General features: G+C 51.5%; 1 protein-coding gene and 1 long non-coding RNA gene across 12 annotated transcripts; both read right to left on the bottom strand.

The window, feature by feature from the left end:
- Positions 1-1,661: 1,661 nt before the first annotated feature.
- KLHDC10 (kelch domain containing 10) lies at positions 1,662-23,760 on the bottom strand. The gene is made up of 10 exons (XM_032687292.1): positions 23,601-23,760; positions 18,904-18,976; positions 18,574-18,722; positions 16,732-16,886; positions 13,679-13,827; positions 11,520-11,604; positions 10,006-10,072; positions 8,230-8,277; positions 6,870-7,009; positions 1,662-2,976 (listed from the first exon to the last, which is right to left on the bottom strand). The coding sequence occupies exons 1-10, from the start codon at positions 23,743-23,745 to the stop codon at positions 2,767-2,769; spliced, it is 1,221 nt and encodes a 406-aa protein (XP_032543183.1). The 5' UTR covers positions 23,746-23,760; the 3' UTR covers positions 1,662-2,766.
- LOC116786611 lies at positions 14,024-16,378 on the bottom strand. 11 transcript variants are annotated; one of them, XR_004357005.1, is made up of 6 exons: positions 16,346-16,378; positions 16,261-16,306; positions 15,855-16,172; positions 15,445-15,536; positions 14,357-15,041; positions 14,038-14,325 (listed from the first exon to the last, which is right to left on the bottom strand). It is a non-coding gene; the product is annotated as an uncharacterized LOC116786611 (long non-coding RNA). The 11 variants fall into 11 exon arrangements; XR_004357010.1 differs by lacking the exon at positions 16,346-16,378 and having other exon boundaries at positions 14,024-14,077; positions 14,109-14,325; positions 15,855-16,328; XR_004357007.1 differs by lacking the exon at positions 16,346-16,378 and having other exon boundaries at positions 15,855-16,080; positions 16,261-16,341.
- Positions 23,761-23,926: the final 166 nt, after the last annotated feature.

The following is a 23,926-nucleotide window of genomic DNA, read 5'->3' as shown; positions in this document are numbered from 1 at the left end:
AGAACCCGCTCAGTGCCGTGGGATTGAGGGAAACAGGGAATTCTTGGGCTTTCCCTGTGTCCTGTCCCCATCCCAGGCCCCGCCGTGGCTGCTCCCACCTCCTCTCCACTGCTGCTGGATCCTTTCCCTTAGGGAACTGCAATCCAAGCTTTTCTCCTTCCCAAAGCCCCCCTGCAGGAATGCCAGCAGGAATCCCAGCAGGAATGCCAGCAGGAATCCCAGCAAACCCTCCACTGGGAGCTTAAAACAAGTCCCTGTTTTAGGAAGAGCAGCTTCCAAGATCCCCTCGTGCTCCAGCCGCCCCTGGGTGCTGGAATGGGAGCAATCCCTGGAAATCCAACACGGGGTGAGGCCTTTACCCGATTTATTGGATCCCTGGGTGTTTATTCCGTGGTTTTCCCGGTGGGAGCAGCTCCAGGCTGTGGGTGGAGGGTCCCACAGGGATGTTGAAGACCCCGGTGAGTCTCCCTCCCCTTCTCCAGGCTGGACAATCCCGGTGCCCTCAGACATTCCTGGGATGGCCCTTCCAGACCCTTCCCCGCCCTCAGGGAGCCAACAGCTCCTTCCCAAGTTGGAAAACTTGGCATTCCTTGGAGCCCCGTGTCCCAGGATGATGTTGGAGAGCCCTGGGATGACGATGGAGCCCCGTGGAACCCCCCCAGTGCCTGGTGCCAGCCCGGTGTCCCCCCATTCCCGGGAATTCTCCGTTCCCAGCCCGTGAGCAGGTTGCTCCCCCCCCCCAGGGTGTTTATCCAGCTGTATCCTGGACAGCTTTTCCAGAAGAATCCTGGGAGAGGCAGTACCACGGACTGCACCTGCTGGCTTTCCTGGACCAGCCAGGTGGGATTCCCTGTCCCAGCAGGAAATCAGTGGGATGAGCAGGAATTTCCCCTCCCGACCCTGTGCTGGCTGTTGCCCCTCCAGCTGCTTTCCAATACTTCCTGGAATAATCTTTTCCATGATTTTACCAGACCTGGATTTTCCAGGCTCCTCCTCCTTGCCCTTCTTGAAATTCCCCACCTTCCAGCTGGCTGGGACCTCTCCAGATTCCCAAAAATCATGGAGAGAGGGGGCTTTGCTTTCCTCCCTCAGAGGAAAGCTCCGGAGTTTTCCGGAGCAAGGAAAGAGCCTCAGGAAGCTGCTGGCTCACAGCTATCCAGGCTTGGATGATCCTGGGAATGGTGGGAGATGCTCCTGGAAGGGGAGAACCAGCACAGGGATGAGTGGGATGCTCCAGGAAAAAGGTCCTGGCAGGACCAGGAAGGCAAAGGTGGATGTTCGGGATGGAAGGATCCCAAACCAGGAACCCTTCCCAGAGCTGCCAGGGGGGGCTGGATCCAGCTCCCGAGCCAGGAGCAGCGGGATCTGCAGCCAGGGAGGCTGGGAAAGGGGTTGGAACAACATCATGAAGGTTGGGAAAGACCTCCAAGATCCAAAACCTCCCAATTCCAAGGAAAAGACCCAACGACCCTGTTGCTCCGAAGCGCCCCGGGAAGCCTCAGCTTCGATTTTCCTGAGCCTTGGAGGGGGGAAAAAAAGCAGGAAGTGAAGGTGGAGAAGGAGGAAAACCCCCACCCAGGCCCAGGGAAGGTGAGTTTTTTTTGGGATGGTGAGTTTTCCGGGATGGCAGCGACGGCAGCAGGCAGGACCCTCGGGATCGGCGCCGCGGAGACGCCGCTCCGGTTTATTGGGATGGGAATGCAGCCTCTGGAAAGGGAACTAAAAGCCCAGTTTGGAGCTGGAAGCCCAGCCCTGGGTGAGCGGGAAAAGCTGATGTTTAAAAGAAAAGGCACTTAAAAAAATGGGCTGAGACGGAAAAGGAAGGATTTAGCGGGAATTCCGGGCTCCGGAGCCGAACTGAAGGTCCAGAGCGTGGAGTCCCTCCTTCCCTGCTCCCTTGGATCCCTCTCCCTGCTCTTTCCCCCCGGGATTTCCTGGGCCTTTCCACGCTTAAAACTGGTTTTAAAGGGAGCAGGGACGGCGACGACACGAGGAAAAGGGCCGGGAATGACGTGTGGGAAGGAGGGAAAGCGGAAAAGCCGGGAGAGGCCGAGAGCTGGGGGGAGGTTTGGAGCCTGAAATCCACGGGGTGAGTTTTCCTGGGGCTCATTCCATGGGCAGGAAAGGTTCAAAGACAGCCTCAGGCAAAGCTTCTCCCTCCCCACTCCTGCTCCAGCTCCGTGGAGGGGCAGCTTTTCCCTCTGGTTTTCCAAGGAAACCTCTCCAGGAGGGGCAAGGGGGGGTTGTTCCCAAGCGCTGCTCCGGGGAAAGCTGCGGGAATACGGCCCGGGAGACACGTGCAAAAAGCAGGAGGGACTGTTGGGAATTGTTGGGATGGGAGAGGGGGAGCTCAGGAGGGATTGCTGGGATGGGAGAGGGGGAGCTCAGCCAGGAGGGAGGGATGAGTTATCCCGGGAAAAGAGCAGCTGGGGGGGGTGGTTGTGCGGCGACCGTTCCTCGTCAGTCAGCGCGGGCGGACGTTCCTTAATTAGCTCCCTAATTAATCCCGGATGGTCGGATGAGTCCCAGGGAAGGTTTTGGGATGTGGGAGCTCCATAAATAAAAAGGGGATTTTTTTTGTCTGTTTGTCTGTTTGTTTTCCCAACAGGGCTCCGAAGGTCCCGGAAGGCGGCGCCGGATTTGCGGGATGAGGCTCCGGGGCCGGCATTCCCACCGATCCAGGGTGTCCATAAATAAGGCTGGGAAGGGGCTTCTGCAGCACAGGGAATCTCGGGGCGGGGGGGGTCGGAGGGGGGAGCAGATCCCTCATTTTAGCCGCTCCACCAGTCCCTGGGTGAGTCCGAGGTGCAGGAGCTGAGGCCGGGACAGGGCGGCCAAGTGGGGGAAATATTCCAGGAGCTTTTCCCAGCACAGTTCCAGCAGGCTGGGAACCACCAGCCACAGCTTGAAGAGGGAGCCAGTCCGTTTGTTCTCGTGGATGTTCACCACCCCTCCGTGCACGTACATGCAGCCGGCCTGCGGGAAGACGGACGCGGAGTTACGGGAGGGCCCGGGAAAAACGGGAGGGATCCGGAGGCCGGGGGGGGGCTCCACCCCAAAAATTCCATTCCAATGGAATGGGACAAAGGGTTGAGAAATCACAGGCAGGAAATCCAGGAGCTGCTCTGGATTCTGGGGGAGTTCCACCCCAAAAATTCCATTAAAATGGAATGGGACAAAGTGTCAATAAATTAGGATAGAGCTTGGATGGAAAGAGAGGGAATTACAGAGGAATTACACAGCCAGGAAAACCAGGAGTTGCTCTGGATTTTGGGTGAGTTCCACCCCAAAAATTCCATTCAAATGGAATGGGACAAAGTATCAATAAATTAGGACAGAACCTGGATGGGAAGAGAGGGAATTACACAGGGATAACACAGCCAGGAAAAGCAGGAGCTGCTCTGGATTCTGAGGGAATTCCACCCCAAAATTCCATTAAAATAGAATGGGACAAGGTATTAATAAATTAGGATAGAGCCTGGATGGAGAGAGAGGGAGAGGGAATTACACAGGGATAACACAGCCAGGAAAAGCAGGAGCTGCTCCGGAGTCTGGGTGAGTTCCACCCCAAAAATTCCATTAGAAGGGACTGGGACAAAGTGTTAATAAATTACAGCCAGGAAAGCCAGGATTTGCTCTGGATTTTGGGTCAGTTCCACCCCAAAAATTCCATTAAAATGGAATGGGACAAAGTGTCAATAAATTAGGATAGAGCTTGGATGGAAAGAGAGGGAATTACAGAGGAATTACACAGCCAGGAAAACCAGGAGTTGCTCTGGATTTTGGGTGAGTTCCACCCCAAAAATTCCATTCAAATGGAATGGGACAAAGTATCAACAAATTAGGATAGAACCTGGATGGGAAGAGAGGGAATTACACAGGGATAACACAGCCAGGAAAAGCAGGAGCTGCTCTGGATTCTGAGGGAATTCCACCCCAAAATTCCATTAAAATAGAATGGGACAAGGTATTAATAAATTAGGATAGAGCCTGGATGGGATAAGTGGGAGAGGGAATTACACAGGGATAACACAGCCAGGAAAAGCAGGAGCTGCTCTGCATTCTGGGGGAGTTCCACCCCAAAAATTCCATTAAAATGGAATGGGATAAAGTGGTAATAAATTACAGCCAGGAAAGCCAGGATTTGCTCTGGATTTTGGGGGAGTCCCACCCCAAAAATTCCATTAAAATGGAGTGGGACAAAGTGTTACTAAATTAGGACAGAGCCTGGATGAGAAGAGAGGGAATTACATAGGGATAACACAGCCAGGAAAACCAGGAGTTGCTCTGGATTCTGGGAGAGTTCCACACCAAAATTCCATTCCAATGGAATGGGACAAAGGGTTAAGAAATCACAGCCAGGAAAAGCAGGATCTGGCTGTGGAGTTGCTCTGGATCTTGGGTGAGTTCCACCCCAAAAAATCCATTTTAGAATTTTGGGATTTAGGGACAAAGTGTTATTAAATTACTATGGAGTCTAGATGGGAAGAGAGGGAGAGGGAATTACACAGGGATAGCACAGCCAGGAAAATCTGCTCTGGATTTTGGGTGATTTCTACCCCAAAAAAATCCAATTTAGGATTTCGGGACAAAGTGTTACTAAATTATTGCAGAGCTTGGATGGGAAGAGAGGGAGAGGGAATTACACAGGGATAACACAGCCAGGAAAACCAGGAGTTGCTCTGGATTCTGGGGGAGTTCCACCCCAAAAATCCCATTAAAATGGAGTGGGACAAAGTGTCAATAAATTAGGATAGAACCTGGATGGGAAGAGAGGGAATTACACAGGGGTAACACAGCCAGGAAAACCAGGAGTTGCTCTGGATTCTGAGGGAATTCCACCCCAAAAATTCCATTCCAATGGAATGGGACAACATGTTAATAAATTACAGACAGGAAAAGCAGGATCTGGCTGTGGAGTTGCTCTGGATTTTGGGTGAGTTCCACCCCAAAAATTCCATTCAAATGGAGTGGGACAAAGTATTAATAAATTAGGATAGAGCCTGGATGGGAAGAGAGGGAATTACATAGGGATAACACAGCCAGGAAAACCAGGAGTTGCTCTGGATTTTGGGGGAGTCCCACCCCAAAAATTCCATTAAAATGGAGTGGGACAAAGTGTTAATAAATTACAGCCAGGAAAACCAGGAGCTGCTCCAGATTCTGGGTGATTTCCACCTCAAAAATTCCACTAAAATAGAAAAAGCCTCCCAAAAACTGCTGCATCCAGCAGAAGTCACTTCCTTGGGAACACCAGCCCTGTTTGCAGCCCTTGGATGGATGATCCCAATCCCAGGAATGATCCCAATTCCAGGCTCTTCATTATGGCCCAAAACCTCTCTCAGCAGTGGTTTCCAAAGGGTTGGGAACAGGCTGGAGTGTTAAACCTTTCAGGCTCTGCCCAGGGGGATAAAACCAATTTATTCAGGGAATATTGGTGGGGTTTTTTTGTGGGAATTGCTGTTCCCACCTGGAGCTGGGCCTTTAAAAGCTACAATTTGCTTTTAGGAAGAAAGATAGAGGGTGTGGGAGCCCCTTCCAACAGAAAAGCCTCCCAAAAATCACTGCATCCAGCAGAGGTCACTTCCTTGGGAACACCAGCTCTGGATCAGGGACCTGGATCAGGATCTGGATGGATGATCCCAATGCCAGGAATGATCCCAATTCCAAGCTCTTCATTATGGCCAAAAAAACCCCTCTCAGCAGTGGTTTCCAAAGGGTTGGGAACAGGCTGGGGTGTTAAACCTTTCAGGCTCTTCCCAGGGGGATAAAACCAATTTATTTTGGGAATATTGGTGGGGATTTTTTGTGGGAATTGCTGTTCCCACCTGGAGCTGGGGCTTTAAAAGCTACAATTTGCTTTTAGGAATTGTGGGAGCACCTTCCAACAGAAAAACTGCTGCATCCAGCAGAGGTCACTTCCTTGGGAACACCAGCTCTGGATCAGGGATCTGGATCAGGATCTGGATGGATGATCCCAATCCCAGGAATGATCCCAATTCCAAGCTCTTCATTATGGCCAAAAAACCCTCTCTCAGCAGTGGTTTCCAAAGGGTTGGGAACAGGCTGGAGAGTTAAACCTTTCAGGCTCTTCCCAGGGGGATAAAACCAATTTATTCAGGGAATATTTGTGGGTTTTTTTTGTGGGAATTGCTGTTCCCACCTGGAGCTGGGGCTTTAAAAACTACATTTTGCTTTTAGGAATTGTGAGAGCCCCTTCCAACAGAAAAGCCTCCCAAAAATCACTGCATCCAGCAGAGGTCACTTCCTTGGGAACACCAGCTCTGGATCAGGGATCTGGATCAGGATCTGGATGAATGATCCCAATCCCAGGAATGATCCCAGTTCCAAGCTCTTCATTATGGCCCAAAACCTCTCTCAGCAGTGGTTTCCAAAGGGTTGGGAACAGGCTGGGGTGTCAAACCTTTCAGGCTCTGCCCAGGGGGATAAAACCAATTTATTCAGGGAATATTGGTGGGGTTTTTTTGTGGGAATTGCTGTTCCCACCTGGAGCTGGGGCTTTAAAAGCTACAATTTGCTTTTAGGAAGCGAGACAGAGGGTGTGGGAGCACCTTCCAACAGAAGAGCCTCCCAAAAATTCCTGCATCCAGCAGAGGTCACTTCCCTGGGAACACCATCTTTGGTCAGGGCTTGGATGGATGATCCCAATGCCAGGAATGATCCCAATTCCAAGCTCTTCATTATGGCCAAAAAAACCTCTCTCAGCAGTGGTTTCCAAAGGGTTGGGAACAGGTTGGGGTGTTAAACCTTTCAGGTTCTTCCCAGGGGGATAAAACCAGCTGATTTCGGGGTCCCCGCCCTCGGGATGGGCGATCCCGATCCCGGGAATGTCCGGGAATGCGACTCACGGGCGTGACGGCGGCGCAGTGGAAGTAGACGGGCTCCGGCATCGCCGCCGGCAGCTTCACCCACTGGAATGTCTGGAGGTTGAGCTTCCAGAGGTCCCCCAGGATCACCTCCCCGTTGTAGCCCCCGCACACGAACACGTCTGCAAGGCAAGGAGAGCCCGGAGAATTCCAGGGATTGTCCAGGCCCAGGAGAAGTCAGGGATTGCCTCCCCGCCCCCACCAGGGGTTTTTGGGAGGGGGGGGGGATTGTTTGAGGTCCCGCGAGCTCCCGGAGCACTGGAACAATCCTGGAATGGTTTGGGGTGGGAAGGGACTTTGGGATCAGCCAGTTTCAATCCCAGCACTTTCCACTCTCCCAGGTTGCTCCAGCCTGGCCTTGGACACTTCCAGGGATCCAGGGGCAGCCACAGCTTCTCTGGGAAATCCATTCCAGCTCCTCTCCACCCTCCCAGCCAGGAATTCCTTCCCAATATCCCATCTAAACATATTCTCTGTCACTTTGAAGCCATTCCCTGTGTCCTGTCCCTCCTTGTCCCCAGTCCCTCTCCAGCTCTCCTGGAGCCCCTTTAGACCCTGCAAGGGGCTCCAAGGTTTTCCTGGAGCCTTCTCTTCTCCAGGGGAACATTCCCAGCTCTCCCAGCCTGGCTCCAGAGCAGAGGGATCCAGTCCCAAAAGCTTCTGTTCATCCTCACCTTTGGATGAGAAGGGACCTTAAAGGTCACCCAGTTCCAACCCCGACACCTCCCACTATCCCAGGCCCAACCTGCCCTTGGACACTTCCAGGGATCCAGGGGCAGCCACAGCTTCTCTGGGAAATCCATCCCAGCCCCTCCCCACCCTCCCAGCCAGGAATTCCTTCCCAATATCCCATCCATCCCTGCCCTCTGGCACTGGGAAGCCATTCCCTGTGTCCTGTCCCTCCATCCCTTGTCCCCAGTCCCTCTCCAGCTCTCCTGGAGCCCCTTTAGGCCCTGGAAGCAGCTCCAAGGTTTCCCTTGGAGCCTTCCCTTCTCCAGGTGAACCCCCCCAGCTCTCCCAGCCTGGATTTCAAACCCCCAAGGAGCAGCCCCAGCTCCTGATCCCTCCTCATTCCCGGCTTTTCCCAAGTTCTCAACCCTGAGGCAGCAAATTCCCGCTGGCTGCAGGGCACTGGGATCATCTCCCTCCTGGGAATTCCCTCCTGAAACACAGGGAATTCAGTCCTCAGCCTGAAGAGCTTGGGAAAAAGAGGGATCAATGTTGGAACTGGGAATGAGGGAAAAATCCCATTCCATGAAAGCCACACACTCCCTGTAGCTTTCCCAGCTCCCCAGTGCCCGGTTATCCCAGATCCAGCAGTTTTCCAGAGGCCAAATCTCACCGTTTTTTATCTGGACGCAGCTGTGGCACCTTCTGGCTGCTGGAAAACCTGGGAATGAATGAAATAAATTAAAAAAGGAATCAGTACAAGCAATTCCAGTCGGTTTGAAGTCCCCATGGAAGCGGGAATTCTGCCCCAACGCTTCATCCCGGGCTCCTGGGTCGGATTTTTTCCCAGGGATTTTGTGCTTTCCTGCAGCCACAGGTATAAAAGTTCCTCTCCAGGGAAGGGAGAAAGGCTCTGGAATGTTGTCCCAGCTCCCACCCAGGGCTTGGAAAAGCAGCTCTGAGGATCCAGGGAAAAGCCAGGGAAGCACTCAGAGGGAGAGTTGGAATTTTTTGGGAGCAGGGCCAGGACAAGAGATCCAGGGAAAGACCAGGGCAGCACTCAGAGGGAGAGCTGGAATTTTTTGGAAGCAGGGCCAGGATCAGGGATCCAGGATCAGGGATCCAGGGAAAGGCCAGGGCAGACTCGGTGCCTCAGAGGGAGAGCTGGAATTTTTGGGAGCAGGGCCAGGATCAGGGATTCAGGGAAAGGCCAGGGCAGCACTTGGTGCCACAGAGGGAGAGCTGGAATTTTTTGGGAGCAGGGCCGGGATCAGAGATCCAGGGAAAGGTCAGGGCAGCACTCAGAGGGAGAGCTGGAATTTTTTGGGAGCAGGATCAGGATCAGGGATTCAGGGAAAGGCCAAGGCAGCACTCAGTGCCTCAGAGGGAGAGCTGGAATTTTTTGGGAGCAGGGCCAGGATCAGGGATCCGGGGAAAAGCCAGAGCACTACTCAGAGGGAGAGCTGGAATTTTTGGGAGCAGAGCCAGGATCAGGGATCCAGGATCAGGGATCCAGGGAAAGGCCAGGGCAGACTCGGTGCCTCACAGGGAGAGCTGGAATTTTTTGGGAGCAGATCCAGGATCAGAGATCCAGGGAAAGGTCAGGGCACCACTCAGAGGCAGAGCTGGGTTTTTTGGGAGCAGGATCAGGGATCAAGGGAAAGGACAGGGCAGCACTCGGTGCCTCAGAGGGAGAGCTGGAATTTTTTGGGAGCAGGGCCAGGATCAGGGATCCAGGGAAAGGCCAGAGCAGCACTCAGAGGGAGAGCTGGAATTTTTGGGAGCAGAGCCAGGATCAGGGAGCCAGGATCAGGGATCCAGGGAAAGGCCAGGGTAGCACTCAGAGGGAGAGCTGGAATTTTTTGGGAGCAGGGCCAGGATCAGGGATCCAGGGAAAGGTCAGGGCAGCACTCAGTGCCTCAGAACAAGAGCTGGAATTTTTGGGAGCAGGCCCAGGATCAGGGATCCAGGGAAAGGCCAGGGTAGCACTCAGAGGGAGAGCTGGAATTTTTGGGAGCAGGATCAGGGATCCAGGGAAAGGTCAGGGCAGCACTCAGAGGGAGAGCTGGAATTTTTGGGAGCAGGATCAGGAATCCAGGGAAAGGCCAGGGCAGCACTCAGAGAGAGAGCTGGAATTTTTTGGGAGCAGGGCCAGGATCAGCGATCCAGGGAAAGGCCAGGGCAGCACTCAGAGGCAGAGCTGGAATTTTTTGGGAGCAGGGATCCAGGGATTCCCTCCCGGCTTTAAACCCCTTCCCGTGGGTTTTAATCCCGGCTGCTAAAGCCCAGCCACGACTTCCAAAGCCGGGATTAAATCCCAGCCTGGCTTATTCCGACATGGATTCACTATTCCTGCTGATCCAACATTTAATTTAACACTGTTCTAGGAAAACCTGCCTCCTCAAGGACTCCCCAAGTCCCGTTTTTCCCGGGAAATTCCCGGACTCACCGACTTTCTCGTGGGGTTTGGTGGGAATCTCCTCCCAGGTGTTGGTTTCCAGGTTGTAGGCGTGGATCTGGAATGACAAGGGAGCATCCAGGAGCTCATCCTCCATCCCAAAAAATTCCTTTTGGGAGTCACTCCCAAAGGGCTGAGCCCAGCAGGGACTAAGCAGGACTAAAACCCACCCCCTAAGCCCAGCTCAGCTTCAGGAAAAAAACAGGATTATGGCTCCTCAAATAACCTGGAATGGGACAAATCCAACCCTGACAGCTCAGGATTATTTAGGAATATTTGTCTCCTAAGGAGGAAAGAAATATGGGAGAAGGGAGAGAGTAAAAAGCTGCAGATTCCAACTTTTTCTGGGAGCAGAGCCCAGGTTAAGCCGGGATTTGGGGGCCACGGGAGGGTCTGTGGCAAATCCAGGTTTTTCTGGGAATTTAGGAATAATCTGAGCCCAATTGTCTGGTTTTTTTTAACCAGGCTCTCCACATGGAAAATCCCTGATCCAGGATTTCATTATGGAATATCCTTTATCCAGGATTCACTATGGAATATCCCTGATCCAGGATTTCATTATGGAATATCCTTTATCCAGGATTCACTATGGAATATCCCTGATCCAGGATTTCATTATGGAAAATCCCTGACCCAGGATTTCACTGTGGAATATCCCTGATCCAGGATTTCATTATGGAATATCCTTTATCCAGGATTTCACTGTGGGACATCCCTGATCCAGGATTTCATTATGGAATATCCCTGATCCAGGATTCCATGGTGGAATATCCCTGATCCAGGATTTCATTATGGAAAATTCTGAGAATTGAAATGAAAATAAGGGACAGGAAGGGAATTTAATGAAATAAATTCAGATTCTGTGAAATGACAATTAGTGATGTGAATGGAATTTAATTGAAATAAAAGCAGATTCTGCGAACTGAAGTAAAAATAAATGATGTGAGTGGAATTCAATTAAATGAAATCAGATTCTGAGAATTGAAATGAAAATAAGTGACAGGAATGGAATTTAATGAAATTAAATCAGATTCTTGAATTGAAATAAGTGACAGGAATGGAATTCAATGAAATAAAATCAGATGCTGTGAATTGAAATGTAAGTAAGTGACAGGGATGGAATTTAATGAAATTAGATCAGATTCTGTGAATTGAAATGAAAATAAATGATGTGAATGGAATTTAATGAAATAAAATGAGATTCCGTGAAATGACAATGAGTGATGTGAGTGGAATTTAATTTAAATTAAATTAAATTAAAATAAGATTACGTGAATTGAAATGAAAATAAGTGACAGGAATGGAAAGGAAAAGTGGACATTTCATTTTCCTTTGTGACAATAAAAATAAATAGAATAAAAAACCCCATAAAAAACCAAGAAAAACTAACAAAAAAAATCCAAAAAATGAAACAAAACCCCACAAATGAACAAAAAACCCCCAAATCGACACAAAACTCGGGATTTCTGGCAGTGGAAGGGAATTCCCTGCTGGAATTGCCTCACCTTGTCCAAGGAATAGGCTGTCCAGGAGGTTCCCCCTCCCAGGATGTAAATCCTCTGCCCGTCGTGGGCGATCTCGTGTCTGTACCTGGGGGGGCAAAGGACACCCAGAAAGATCCAGCAGTGAGGGAAGGATGGGAAAAACCTCGGGAAAACCCTCCAAGCCCAGGGATCCCAGGAGGAACTCCAAGCCTGGCTGTCCCTCGGGAGGGGAGGGAGATTCCCTGGATTGCAGAGGTTGGTTTTCTGGGAGCATCAAGGGAGTTAAACCCGGGGATTTATGGAGCACCAGGATTCCAGAGTCGACATTCCAGCCCTTTTCCTCACTAAAATGATCCCTGGAAGTGTCCAAGGCCAGGCTGGAGAAACCTGGGATCCACATCCAGCAACATTCCAGCCCTTTTCCTTACTAAATTGATCCTTGGAAGTGTCCAAGGCCAGGCTGGAGCAACCTGGGATCCACATCCATCAATATTCCAGCCCTTTTCCTCACTAAGGTGATCCCTGGAAGTGTCCAAGGTCAGGCTGGAGCAATCTGGGATCCACATCCATCAATATTCCAGCCCTTTTCCTCACTAAGGTGATCCCTGGAAGTGTCCAAGGCCAGGCTGGAGCAATCTGGGATAGTGGGAGGTGCCCCTGTGCAGGCAGGGGGTGGAATGGGATGGATCTCATGGCTGGATGAGAAGCTCCAAGGTGGAATGAGATGATCTCCAAGTCCTTCCAACCCAAACCATTCCATGACCCTGTGATGATCTCCCAGCCCTCCTTGCCATAAAACAGGATAAACCAGGGATCAACCAGCTGCCCCAGGGCCCCTGAGTTGGGATCAGCGTCCTGGTAAAACCCTTCCCACCCTCCCAGTGCTGGAGCTCCGACTGGGGAAGATTCCCAACACCTTCAGAGAATCATGGAATCACAGAATCATGGAATCAGACGGATTGGAAGGGACCTCCGAGATCATCCAGTCCAACCCTTGATCCAACCCCGCCGTGGTTCCCAGCCCATGGCACTGATGCCACATCCAGTCTGTCCTTAAACACCTCCAGGGATGGAGAATCCCCCACTTCCCTGGGCAGCCCATTCCAATGGCTGAGCACCCTCTCTGCAAAGAAATTCTTCCTGATGTCCAACCTAAACCTCCCCTGGCACAGCTGAAGACCGAGCCCTCTTGTCTTGCTGATGGTTGTCTGGGAAAAGAGACCAACCCCCCCCGGCTCCCCCCTCCTGTCAGGGAGTTGCAGAGAGTGAGGAGGTCTCCCCTGAGCCTCCTCCTCTCCAGGCTGAGCCCCCCCAGCTCCCTCAGCCTCTCCTCCCAGCACTTGTGCTCCAGTCCCTTCCCCAGCCTCGCTGCTCTTCTCTGCCCCTGCTCCAGCCCCTCCAGGGCCTTGCTGAGCTCAGGGCCCAGAGCTGGACACAGCACTCCAGGGGTGGCCTCCCCAGCGCCCAGCCCAGGGGCACAAGCCCTGCCCTGCTCCTGCTGCCACACTCTTCCTCAGCCAGCCCAGCAGCCATTGGCCCTCTTGCCCCCCTGGCCACACTCGGGCTCCTCTTCAGCTCCCTGCCCAGCCCAACTCCCAGCTCCCTTCCTGCCTGGCTGCTCTCCAGCCCCTCTGGCCCAGCCTGCAGCTGCAGGGGCTTCTTGTGGCCAAAGGGCAGGACCCGGCCCTTGGCCTTGGGGAACCTCAGCCCCTTGCAATCAGCCCATGGATCCAGCCTGGCCAGGTCCCTCTGCAGAGCCCTCCTGCCGTCCAGCACATCAACACTCCCCCAGCTTGGGCTCACCTGGAATGTGCTGATGGTTCCCTCCATCCCCTCCTCCAGATCCTCAGTGCAGACACTGAACAGAACTGGGCCCAGCCCTGATCCCTGGGGACACCCCTGGGGACGGATCCCAGCTGGAAGCAGCTCCATCCCCACCACTCTCTGGGCCCGGCACTGATCCCTGGCCCTTCCAACCCAAACCACTCCATGACCTGTGATGATCTCCCAGCCATCAAACAGGACAAACCCAGGGCTCCCCCACCCATCCCGGCTCCCCCGCAGTCGGGATCAGCGTCGTGGCAAAGCCCTCCCCGCGTTCCCAAATCCCCGCGAGCTCCTCCCTCCTGGCCTGCCAACGAAACCAAAATCCCTGCTGGGGGGGGGTCTCCCGTGCCCACCTCTCCTCGGGCATGTCACAGGACATGTTGTTGGGCTTCAGCTGGACCCACTCCCGGGTGTTGAGGTCGAGCCTGTGCAGGTCGGTGCTGTAGATGTAGCCGGTGGTGCCCCCGAAGACGTAGAGGCAGCCGTTGATGATGGCCATGGCCTGGGGAGAGCGGGCACAAGGGCACCTCTGGGGCCGGAAAACTGGGAATTCCCGCCCTTCCCAACCCCGGCGACAAGGGAAGGGGCCTTCTCCCTGCTAAAAAAATCCCTTGGGGAAGCACAGGGAAAGGGGGCACTGCTGGGGGAGGGAATCTGTTTCTTAGGACACAACGTTCATGAAGGACGTCGGGGGAAGCCCTAAAAGTTCTTGTTCTGATAAAAACGAGACCTAAAAGTTGTTCTAATGAGACCTAAAAGTTGTTGTTCTACAAAAACTGAGACCTAAAAGTTCTTGTTCTATTAAAAACAGGACCTAAAAGTTCTTGTTCTGATAAAAATGAGACCTAAAAGTTCTTGTTCTGATAAAAATAAGCCCTAAAAGTTGTTATTCTGACAAAAATAAGACCTAAAACTTGTTCTTCCGATAAAAATGAGACCCAAAAGTTGTTGTTCTAATAAAAATAAGCCCTAAAACTTGTTATTCTGATAAAAATAAGACCTAAAACTTGATATTCTGATAAAAATGAGACCTAAAAGTTGTTGTTCTAATAAAAATAAGCCCTGAAAGTTGTTGTTCTAATAAAAATCAGACCTAAAAGTTGTTGTTCTGATAAAAAATGAGACCTAAAAGTTGTTGTTCTGATAAAAAATGAGACCTAAAAGTTGTTGTTCTGATAAAAATGAGACATAAAAGCTGCTGTTCTAACAAAAATAAGACCTAAAAATTCTTATTCTAATAAAAATAAGCCCTAAAAGTTCTTGTTCTGATAAAAATAAGCCCTAAAAGTTTTTGTTCTAATAAAAATCAGACCTAAAAGTTCTTGTTCTAATAAAAAAGAGACCTAAAAGTTGTTGTTCTAATAAAAAAGAGACCTAAAAGTTGTTGTTCTAATAAAAATAAGCCCTAAAACTTGTTCTTCTGAGAAAAATAAGACCTAAAAGTTGTTATTCTGATAAAAATGAGACCTAAAAGTTTTTGTTCTAATAAAAATCAGATCTAAAAGTTGCTGTTCTAATAAAAATAAGTCCTAAAAGTTCTTGTTCTAATAAAAATAAGATCTAAAACCTCCTTTTTTTTTTTTTTGGAGTTAGAGGTTTGTATTTAGGGTTTGGGGCTTGAAAGTAAGACCTGCAAATGAGGGGTTTCACAGAGGGTTTTGGGGTTTGATCTGCAAACCCCTGTTTGCATTTGGGGCTTGGGGTTGGAAATAAAACCTAAATCCACTGGTTTTATTTGGAGTTTTGGGGCTTGGAAATAAAACCTAAATCCATTGTTTTCATTCAGAGTTTTAGGGTTGGAAATAAAACCTAAACCCACTGTCATTGTTTGGAGTTTTGGGTTTGGAAATAAAACCTAAACCCACTCTTTGTATTCAGAGTTTGGGGTTTGGAAATAAAACCTACAAACCCCTGTTTTCATTTAGAGTCTGGGGTTTGATTCACAAACCCCTGTTTTCATTTAGGGTTTGGAAATAAACTCTAAACCCACTGTTTGCATTTGGAGTTTTGGGGTATGGAAAAAAACCTAAACCCACTGTTTTCATTCAGAGTTTTGGGGTTGGAAATAAAACCTAAACCCACTGATTTTATTTAGAGTTTTGGGATTTGGAAATAAAACCTAAACCCACTGTTATTATTTGGAGTTTGGGGTTTGGAAATAAAACCTAAATCCACTGTTTGTATTCAGAGTTTGGGGTTTGGAAATAAAACCTACAAACCCCTGTTTTTATTTAGAGCTTTGGGGTTTGATCTGCAAACCCCTGTTTTCATTCAGGGTTTTGGGGTTGGAAAATAAAACCTAAACCCACTGTTTTCATTTGGAGTTTGGGGTTTGGAAATAAAACCTAAACCCACTGTTTCCATTCAGAGTTTTGTGTTAGAAATAAAACCTAAATCCACTGTTTTCATTTAGAGTTTTGGGATTTGGAAATAAAACCTAAATCCATTGTTTTCATTCAGAGTTTTGGGGTTGGAAATAAAACCTAAACCCACTGTCATTGTTTGGAGTTTTGGGTTTGGAAATAAAACCTAAATCCACTGTTTGCATTTAGAGTTTGGGGTTTGGAAATAAAACCTAAACCCACTGTTATTATTTGGAGTTTTGGGGTTTGGAAATAAAACCTGCAAACCCCTGTTTTTATTTAGAGCTTTGGGGTTTGATCTGCAAACCCCTGTTTTCATTTAGAGTTTTGGGGTTGGAAATAAAACCTAAATCCACTGTCATTGTTTGGAGTTTTGGGGTTGGAAATAAAACCTAAACCCACTGTTTCCATTCAGAGTTTTGGGTTTGGAAATAAAACCTAAATCCACTGTTTGTATTCAGAGTTTGGGGTTTGGAAATAAAACCTACAAACCCCTGTTTTTATTTAGAGCTTTGGGGTTTGATCTGCAAACCCCTGTTTTCATTCAGGGTTTTGGGGTTGGAAAATAAAACCTAAACCCACTGTTTTCATTTGGAGTTTGGGGTTTGGAAATAAAACCTCAATCCACTGTTTTCACTTGAAGTTTGGAAATGAAACCCAAACCCACTGTTTTCATTCCGAGTTTGGGGTCTGACCCCACTGTTTCCATTCCAAATTTTGAACCCAAGCCCTCTGAACCCCTTTTTTTTTCCATTAGGAATTTGGAGTTTTGACCCGTTTTCACTCCCAGTTTTGGGGTTTGAAGCTTCTGAGGCCCCAGAACAACCCCTTAAATCCTCCCCCCCCTTCCCACCCCACCTCTCCAGCAGTTCAGGAACCACATTCCCACCCTCCCGACCCCACCACGACCCTCCCTTCTCCCGGGAAACCTCCGAGCACCGTCCGATTTCCTCGCGCGCGGGGGGTTTGCCCGGATTTATTCCCGGAGGGAGGGAACAACTCCCAGGGGGAGGGATTGTGCTGCTCAGGGAATTCTTTCCCACCTGTCCATAGATCCTGTTGGGTTTCTTGCCCCTGCAGCTGAGCAGGGCCCACCTCTTGTACTTGACGTTGCAGACGTGGACGTCGTTGCCGTTGCTCTCTCCGAAGGGGATCCCGGTGCCCCCGAACACCAGCAGGTTGTTCCCGTGCAGGACAACTGGGAGAGAGGGACATTTTGTTGGGATGCAGCGGGAAAAACAGCCAGTTCTGGGATGAGCTGAGTGGAAGGCGTCCCTGCCATGGGTCCCCTGGCCAAGCATTCCATGATTCCAAGGTCTGGAGAGCAGGGAGGGCTCAAAGACTGCACGGACAGATCCAAAGGAGGGAGAGTCCAGGCTCTGCTTGGAGAGCAGCTGGAAACACCTCCACAATTCCCAGTCCTCGTGTGGATTAAACTCTCCAGGATGAGAACAGCTCCAGCAGCAGGGATTGTGTTCCCACACACCCATGACATGGATGCTTTGGGATCTCTGCTTGGAACAACCACCCAGTGACACCCCTGGAAAACCCCTCCTGCTTTCCCAGTTTTCCTCTCCCAATCCCAACCCAAACTCAGGGTCTACTTGGAGAACAACTGGAAACACCTCCAGAATTCCCAGGCCTTGTGTGGATTAAAATAACCAGGATGAGAACAGCTCCAGGAGCAGGGATGAGGGTCCCACATGGATGCTCTGAGGTGTCTGCTCGGAGCAATCCTGCAGTGAAACCCCTGGAAAACCCCTCCTGCTTTCCCAGTTTCCCTCTCCCAATCCCAACCCAAACTCAGGCTCTGCTTGGAGAGCAGCTGGAAACACATCCAGAATTCCCAGGCCTGGTCTGGATTAAAATAACCAGGATTAAAGGAATTTCAGGAGCTGGAATAGTGTTCCCACAGATCCATGACATGGATGCTTTGGGATCTCTGCTTGGAGCAACCATCCAGTGAAACCCCTGGAAAACACCTCCTGCTTTCCCAGTCTCCCTCTCCCAATCCCAACCCAAACTTGGGGCCTGCTGGTAAGACAGTATCCAGAATTCCCAGATCTTGCCTGGATTAAATCCCAGCTCCAGGAGCAGGGATTGTGTTCCCACAGAGTCATGACGTGGATGCTCTGAGGTGTCTGCTGGAAGTTTCCAGGGAAACCCCTGGAAAACCCCTCCTGCTTTCCCAGTCTCCCTCTCCCAATCCCAACCCAAACTCAGGCTCTGCTTGGAGAGCAGCTGGAAACACCTCCACAATTCCCAGTCCTTGCCTGAATTCAAATATCCAGGATGAGAACAGCTCCAGGAGCAGGGACTGTGTTCCCAGACACCCATGACATGGATGCTCTGGGATCTCTGCTTGGAGCAACCACCCAGTGACACCCCTGGAAAACCCCTCCTGCTTTCCCAGTTTTCCTCTCCCAATCCCAACCCAAACTTGGGTTCACTTCCAAAACAGCTGGAAACACCTCCAGAATTCCCAGTTCTTGCTTGCATTAAAATACCCAGGATGAGAACAGGAGCAGAGACTGTGTTCCCACACACCCATGACATGGATGCTCTGCGATCTCTGCTTGGAGCAACCACCCCTGGAAAACCCCTCCTGCTTTCCCAGTCTCCCTCTCCCAATCCCAACCCAAACTCAGGCTCTACTTGGAGAGCAGCTGGAAACACCTCCAGAATTCTCAGGTCTCACGTGGATTAAAACATCCAGGATGAAAGGAACTTCAGGAGCAGGGACAGTGTTCCCACACACCCATGACACGGGTGCTCTGGGATCTCTGCCTGGAACCCCCATCCAGTGACACCCCCGGCCAACCCCTCCCGCATTCCCATCCCCATTCCCATCCCCATTCCCATTCCCATTCCCGCCTGGTACGTACGGGACATGGATGCCAGCTCCCTGGGCATGTATCCCTCGGTGCCCAGCTGGTGCCAGGTGTCTGTGGCGAAGTTGTACCTCCAGAGCTCCCGGAAGAGGGGATAATCCTCGTTGTCGGGGCCGCCGGACTCGTCGTAGTCGGGGTTGTACCCCCCGAACACGTACAGGTTGGAGCTGTCGGCGACGCAGCGATGGCCGCTCCGGGCGGGGGGACAGCGATGGCCTGGAACAGGGAATGAGGGATGGGAATAGGGAATGAGGGGTGGGAATGGGGATACAGCTCTGGGAACAGGGAATGAGGGGTGGGAACAGGGAACAGTCGGGGTGGTACCCCCCGAACACGTACAGGTTGGAGCTGTCGGCGACACAGCGATGGCCGCTCCGGGCAGGGGGACAGCGATGGCCTGGAACAGGGAATGAGGGATGGGAATGGGCTCTGGGAACAGGGAATGAGGAATGGGAATGGGCTCTGGGAACAGGGAATGAGGAATGGGAATGGGCTCTGGGAACAGGGAATGAGGGATGGGAATGGGGATACAGCTCTGAGAATACGGAATGAGGGATGGGAACAGGGAATGAGGAGCTGGGAACAGGGAATGAGGAGCTGGGAACAGGGAATGAGGAGCTGGGAACAGGGAATGAGGGATGGGAACAGGGATACGGAGCTGGGAATAGGGAATGAGGGATGGGAATGGGGATACAGCTCTGGGAACAGGGAATGCAGCTCCAGGGAATAGGGAATACACTTCCAGGGAAACAGGGAATACGCTCCAGGGAACAGGGAATACAGGGAAACAGGGAATACACTTCCAGGGAAACAGGGAATACAGCTCAGGGAAACAGGGAATACAGCTCCGGGAAACAGGGAACACAGCTCCAGGGAAAACAGTTCCAGGGAACAGGGAATACAGCTCCAGGGAAACAGGGAATACAACTCCAGGGAACAGGGAATACAGGGAAACAGGGAATACGGCTCCAGGGAATGGGAAATACAGCTCCAGGAAACAGGGAATACAACTCCAGGGAACAGGGAATACAGCTCAGGGAACAGGGAATACACCTGCAGGGAACACAGGGAAACAGGGAATACAGCTCCAGGGAAACAGGGAATACAGGGAAACAGGGAACACAGTTCCAGAGAAAACAGCTCCAGGGAACAGGGAATACAGCTCCAGGGAATACAGCTCCAGGGAATACAGCTCCAGGGAATAGGGAATACAGCTCGGGGAACAGGGAATACAACTCCAGGGAACAGGGAATATAGCTCAGGGAAACAGGGAATAGAGTTCCAGGAAAACAGGGAATACAACTCCAGAGAAACAGGGATAGAGCTCTAGGGAAACATCAAAGGGCCGGGGATGTGTCCAAGGGTCTGGGATGCACCTGCTGGGAGGGTTTTCCAAGGAATTGGTGTTTAGGGATAGGGAAGCACAGGGAAATGGCTCTGGAAGGATCCGAGCAGGGAAAGGGAGAATCTCGTTCCTTGTGGGATCTCATTCCCTGGAACACCTGGAAAACCTCCCACAAAAGCTCTTCCCGAGAGAAATTCCCCTTGGTTTCGTCCTCCCTTGGAAAACAATTCCCAAATGTTTGTACCTAAAGTTCCCTGAGAGGAATGGAGAGGAAAAGCCTGGAATTCTTTCCCTCCTGCCCAAACCTTTCCGTGTCTCCTCCTTCATTCCTCGGATTTCAAGGAGACTTTTCCACCCTCAAGTGACCCAGGAATGACAGAACAAGGAAAAATCCGCTCCTGGATCACGGTTTTTCCAGGGATAGGGAGCTGGGAATCCACCTGGGATCCTCCAGGCAGCCCTTCCCAAAGGGAATCCCTCTGCCTGCTCACCCTCTTCCCTAAAATCCAACGGGAATAAAAGCAGGGGGGAGAATCCAAGCCCGGATTTCAGCTGGAACGGGGAAAAAGGGCGACTCGATCCCGGGAAAATATCCTGGTTGGATCAATCCAGGGACCTTCAACTCTCCCACTGATTTTCTATGGAATTTCTAAGGGAACAGGAGCCTGGGAATGATCTGATAAGGATCCCAAATATTCCTGTCAGAGCTGGGAACAAAAGGAAAGGAGCGGAAAACCTGAGGCAGGAAGGATTTTTCCAGCAGGAAAAGGGGAAGAGATGGATTTTCCAGCCTGGATAATGAACTTGGAAAACTAATAAGGAATGGTTGGAAGGGGAAGAGAGGGAAGGAATGAAGGGAAAAATCTGTGGATATTCCAGGGCCTCAGTTAAAAGGGAAGAAAAGGAATCTGGAAAGTTGGGAATGCCAGGGAAGTGGGAGGGGAGAAAATAAACCTGGAAAGTTGGGAATGCCAGAGAACGGGGAGGTGAGGAAATAAACCCGGAAAAACTGGAATTCCAGAGAAGTGGGAGGAGAGAAAATAAACCTGGGAAGTCTGGAATTCCAGAGAACTGGGAGATAAGTAAATAAACCTGAAAAGTCTGGATGGGAATTGGGAAGAAAACAGACATGGAAAGTCTGGAAGAAAACTGGGAGGCGAGAAAATAAACCTGGGAATTTGGGAATTCCAGAGAACTGGGAGGTGAGAAAATAAATCTGGAACATCTGTAAGAATATTGGGAAGTAAGAAAATAAACCTGGAAAGTTTGGAATGCCAGAGAAGTGGGAGGTGAGAAAACAAACCTGGAAACTCTGGGATTCCAGAGAAGTGGGAGGGGAGAAAATAAACCTGGAAAGTCTGGATGGGAATTGGGAAGAAAACAGACATGGAAAGTCTGGAAGAAAACTGGGAGGTGAGAAAATAAACCTGGAAATTCTGGGATTTCTGGAGATTTGGGAAGTAAGAAAAGAAACCTGAAAAGTCTGGAATTCCAGAGAAGTGGGAGGTGAGAAAACAAACCTGGGAAGTCTGGATGGGAATTGGAAGGTAGGAAAACAAAGCTGGAATGTCAGAGAATTGGGAGGTGAGAAAATAAACCTGGAATGTCTGGAATTTCTGGAGATTTGGGAAGTAAGAAAACGAACCTGAAAACTTTGGATGAGAATTGGGAGGTAAGAAAACAAACCTGGAAATTTTGGAATTGCAGAGAAGTGGGAGGTGAGAAAACCAACCTGGAACATCTGTAAGAATATTGGGAAGTAAGAGAATAAACCTGGAAAGTTTGGAATTCCAGAGAACTGGGAGGTGAGAAATAAACCTGGAACATCTGTAAGAATATTGGGAAGTAAGAAAAAAAACCTGTGAAGTCTGGAATTCCAGAGAATTGGGAGGTGAGAAAATAACCCTGGAACATCTGGAATGCCAGAGAAGTGGGAGGTGAGAAAATAAACCTGGAAAATCTGGAATTCCAGAGAATGGGGAGGTGAGAAAAACCAACCTGGAAACCCAGGATGAGGGTTGGGAAGTAAAAAATAAACTTGGAATGTCTGGAATTGCCCAGAATTTGGGGAGCAAGAAAATAAAGCTGGAAACTTGGGAATGCCAGAGAAGTGGCAGGGGAGAAAAGAAACCTGGGAAGTTGGGAATACCAGAGAACAGGGAGGTGAGAAAACAAACCTGGAAAGCCTGGATGGGAATTGGGGAGAAAACAAACACGGGAACTCTGGAGGAAAATTGGGAAGTGAGAAAATAAACCTGGAAATTTTGGGATTCCAGAGAACTGGGAGGTGAGAAAATAAACCTGGAAAGTCCGGATGGGAATTGGGAAGAAAACAAAGCTGGAAAGCAGTCCCCAGACCCCCCAGGGGTTTTAGGGACACCCCTCAGGACCTTGGGAATGGGGGTATCCCAGTCTCAAACTCCACAGGGAGGGGGGTGTTCCTGTCCCAGACCCTTCCAGAGCTTTTGGGGTCACCCCTCAGGACCGTGGGGATGAGGGTATCCCAGTCCTGGATCCCTCAGGGATGGGAGTGTCCCTATCCCAGACTCCCCAGGGAGGCAGGTTCCTGGTCCTGGACCTCCAGGGACCTTGGGAATGGGGGTATCCCAGTCCTGGATCCCCCTGGGATGGGGGTGCTCCTGTCCCAGAACCCTCAGGGATCTTGGGAACAGGGGTGTCCCGATCCAGGGCACTCCAGGAATGGAGAGATCAACCCATCCCCAATCCCTCTGTGCCTTGGGAATGGGGGTATCCCAGTCCTGGATCCCCCAGGGATGGGGGTGTTTCCTGTCCCAGACCCCTCTGGGATTTGGGAATGGGGGTATCCCAGTCCTGGATCCCCCTGGGATTGGGGTGCCCCTGTCCCAGAACCCTCAGGGCTTGGGGAGGGGGATGTCTCAATCCCTCTAGAATTTGGGAATGGGAGTATCCCAGTCCTGGATCCCCCTGGGATGGGGGTGCTCCTGTCCCAGAACCTTCAGACCTTTGGGGATGGGGTGTCCCAACCCCTCTGGGATTTGGGAATGGGGTACCCTGGTCCTGGATCCCCCTAGGATGGGGGTGTCCCTGTCCCCATCCCTCAGGACTTTGGGAATGGGGGTATCCCAGTCTCAAACCTCTCAGGGATGGGGGTGTCCCTGTCCCAGACCCTTCCAGAGCTTTGGGGACACCCCTCATGGCCTTGGGAATGCCCAGATCCAGGACACCCCAGAAATAGGGAGATCATCCTGTCCCCACCCCTCATGGCCTTGGGAATGGGGGTATCCCAGTCCTGGATCCCCCTGGGATGGGGGTCACCCCTCAGGACCTTGGGAAGGGGGGTATCCCCCCGGGATTGGGGTGCTCCTGTCTCAGACCCCTCAGGTATCTTTGGGACGGGGTGTCCCGATCCAGGGCACCCCAGTGATAGGGGGGTCACCCCGACCCCTCAGAGCTTCGGGGCCGGCGGTTTCCGACCCCAGCCCCCCCCCCCCCCCGGACCTTGAGGAAGGAGAGCCGCGGCCCCCAACCCCTCAGGGCCTGGGGGACGGGGATTGAGGGTCCCTCAGTGCCTCGGTATCGCGGCTGTCCCGCTGCCCCTGCCCGTCCCCTCATGGAGGGGATGTCCCTGTTCCACCCCCCCCCTCAGCCCCCTCAGCCTCGGGGTCACCCCCGCCCCGCCCGGGTCGCCACTCACCCGCTGCCCGCGGCCTGGCCGGCAGCTGCACGAAGCGATTGAGGGTCCCGCAGGCGCCATCGCCGCCGCCCGAGGGGCCCCCCGAGGGTCCCCCCGCGCCCTCCCCGAGCCCGAGCCCGGCCCGGGCCGCGGCCGCCGCCGACATAGCCCGGCCGTCCTGTGGGACGGGGCGCTCCGGCCAATCAGCGCGCGGCTTCTTGGGCCGCGACCTATCAGCAGCGCGCTTGTTGGCAGGTGGGAGAGCCGAGCGATCGATGCAGGGTTGAGCAATAGAGCGCCGAGCGCGAAGGCGCGGGGACACTCACGGGGCACACCCGCGGGGACAC

This window comes from Chiroxiphia lanceolata, chromosome 5 (assembly GCF_009829145.1).
Source record: "Chiroxiphia lanceolata isolate bChiLan1 chromosome 5, bChiLan1.pri, whole genome shotgun sequence".
NCBI lineage: Eukaryota > Metazoa > Chordata > Aves > Passeriformes > Pipridae > Chiroxiphia > Chiroxiphia lanceolata.
Note: the sequence above shows the minus strand (reverse complement) of the source record. Positions and strands in the feature narration are given on the sequence as shown.

Excerpts from the sequence above, each read along its gene's own strand:
- KLHDC10 (XM_032687292.1), bottom strand. The coding sequence starts at position 23,745 with ATGTCGGCGGCGGCCGCGGCCCGGGCCGGGCTCGGGCTCGGGGAGGGC. Across the intron at positions 18,723-18,903 it reads AACCTGTACGTGTTCGGGGG|GTACAACCCCGACTACGACG; the intron begins GTACCACCCCGA and ends CGTGTTCGGGGG. Across the intron at positions 2,977-6,869 it reads ACTGCGCCGCCGTCACGCCC|GCCGGCTGCATGTACGTGCA; the intron begins GTGAGTCGCATT and ends GTCTTCCCGCAG.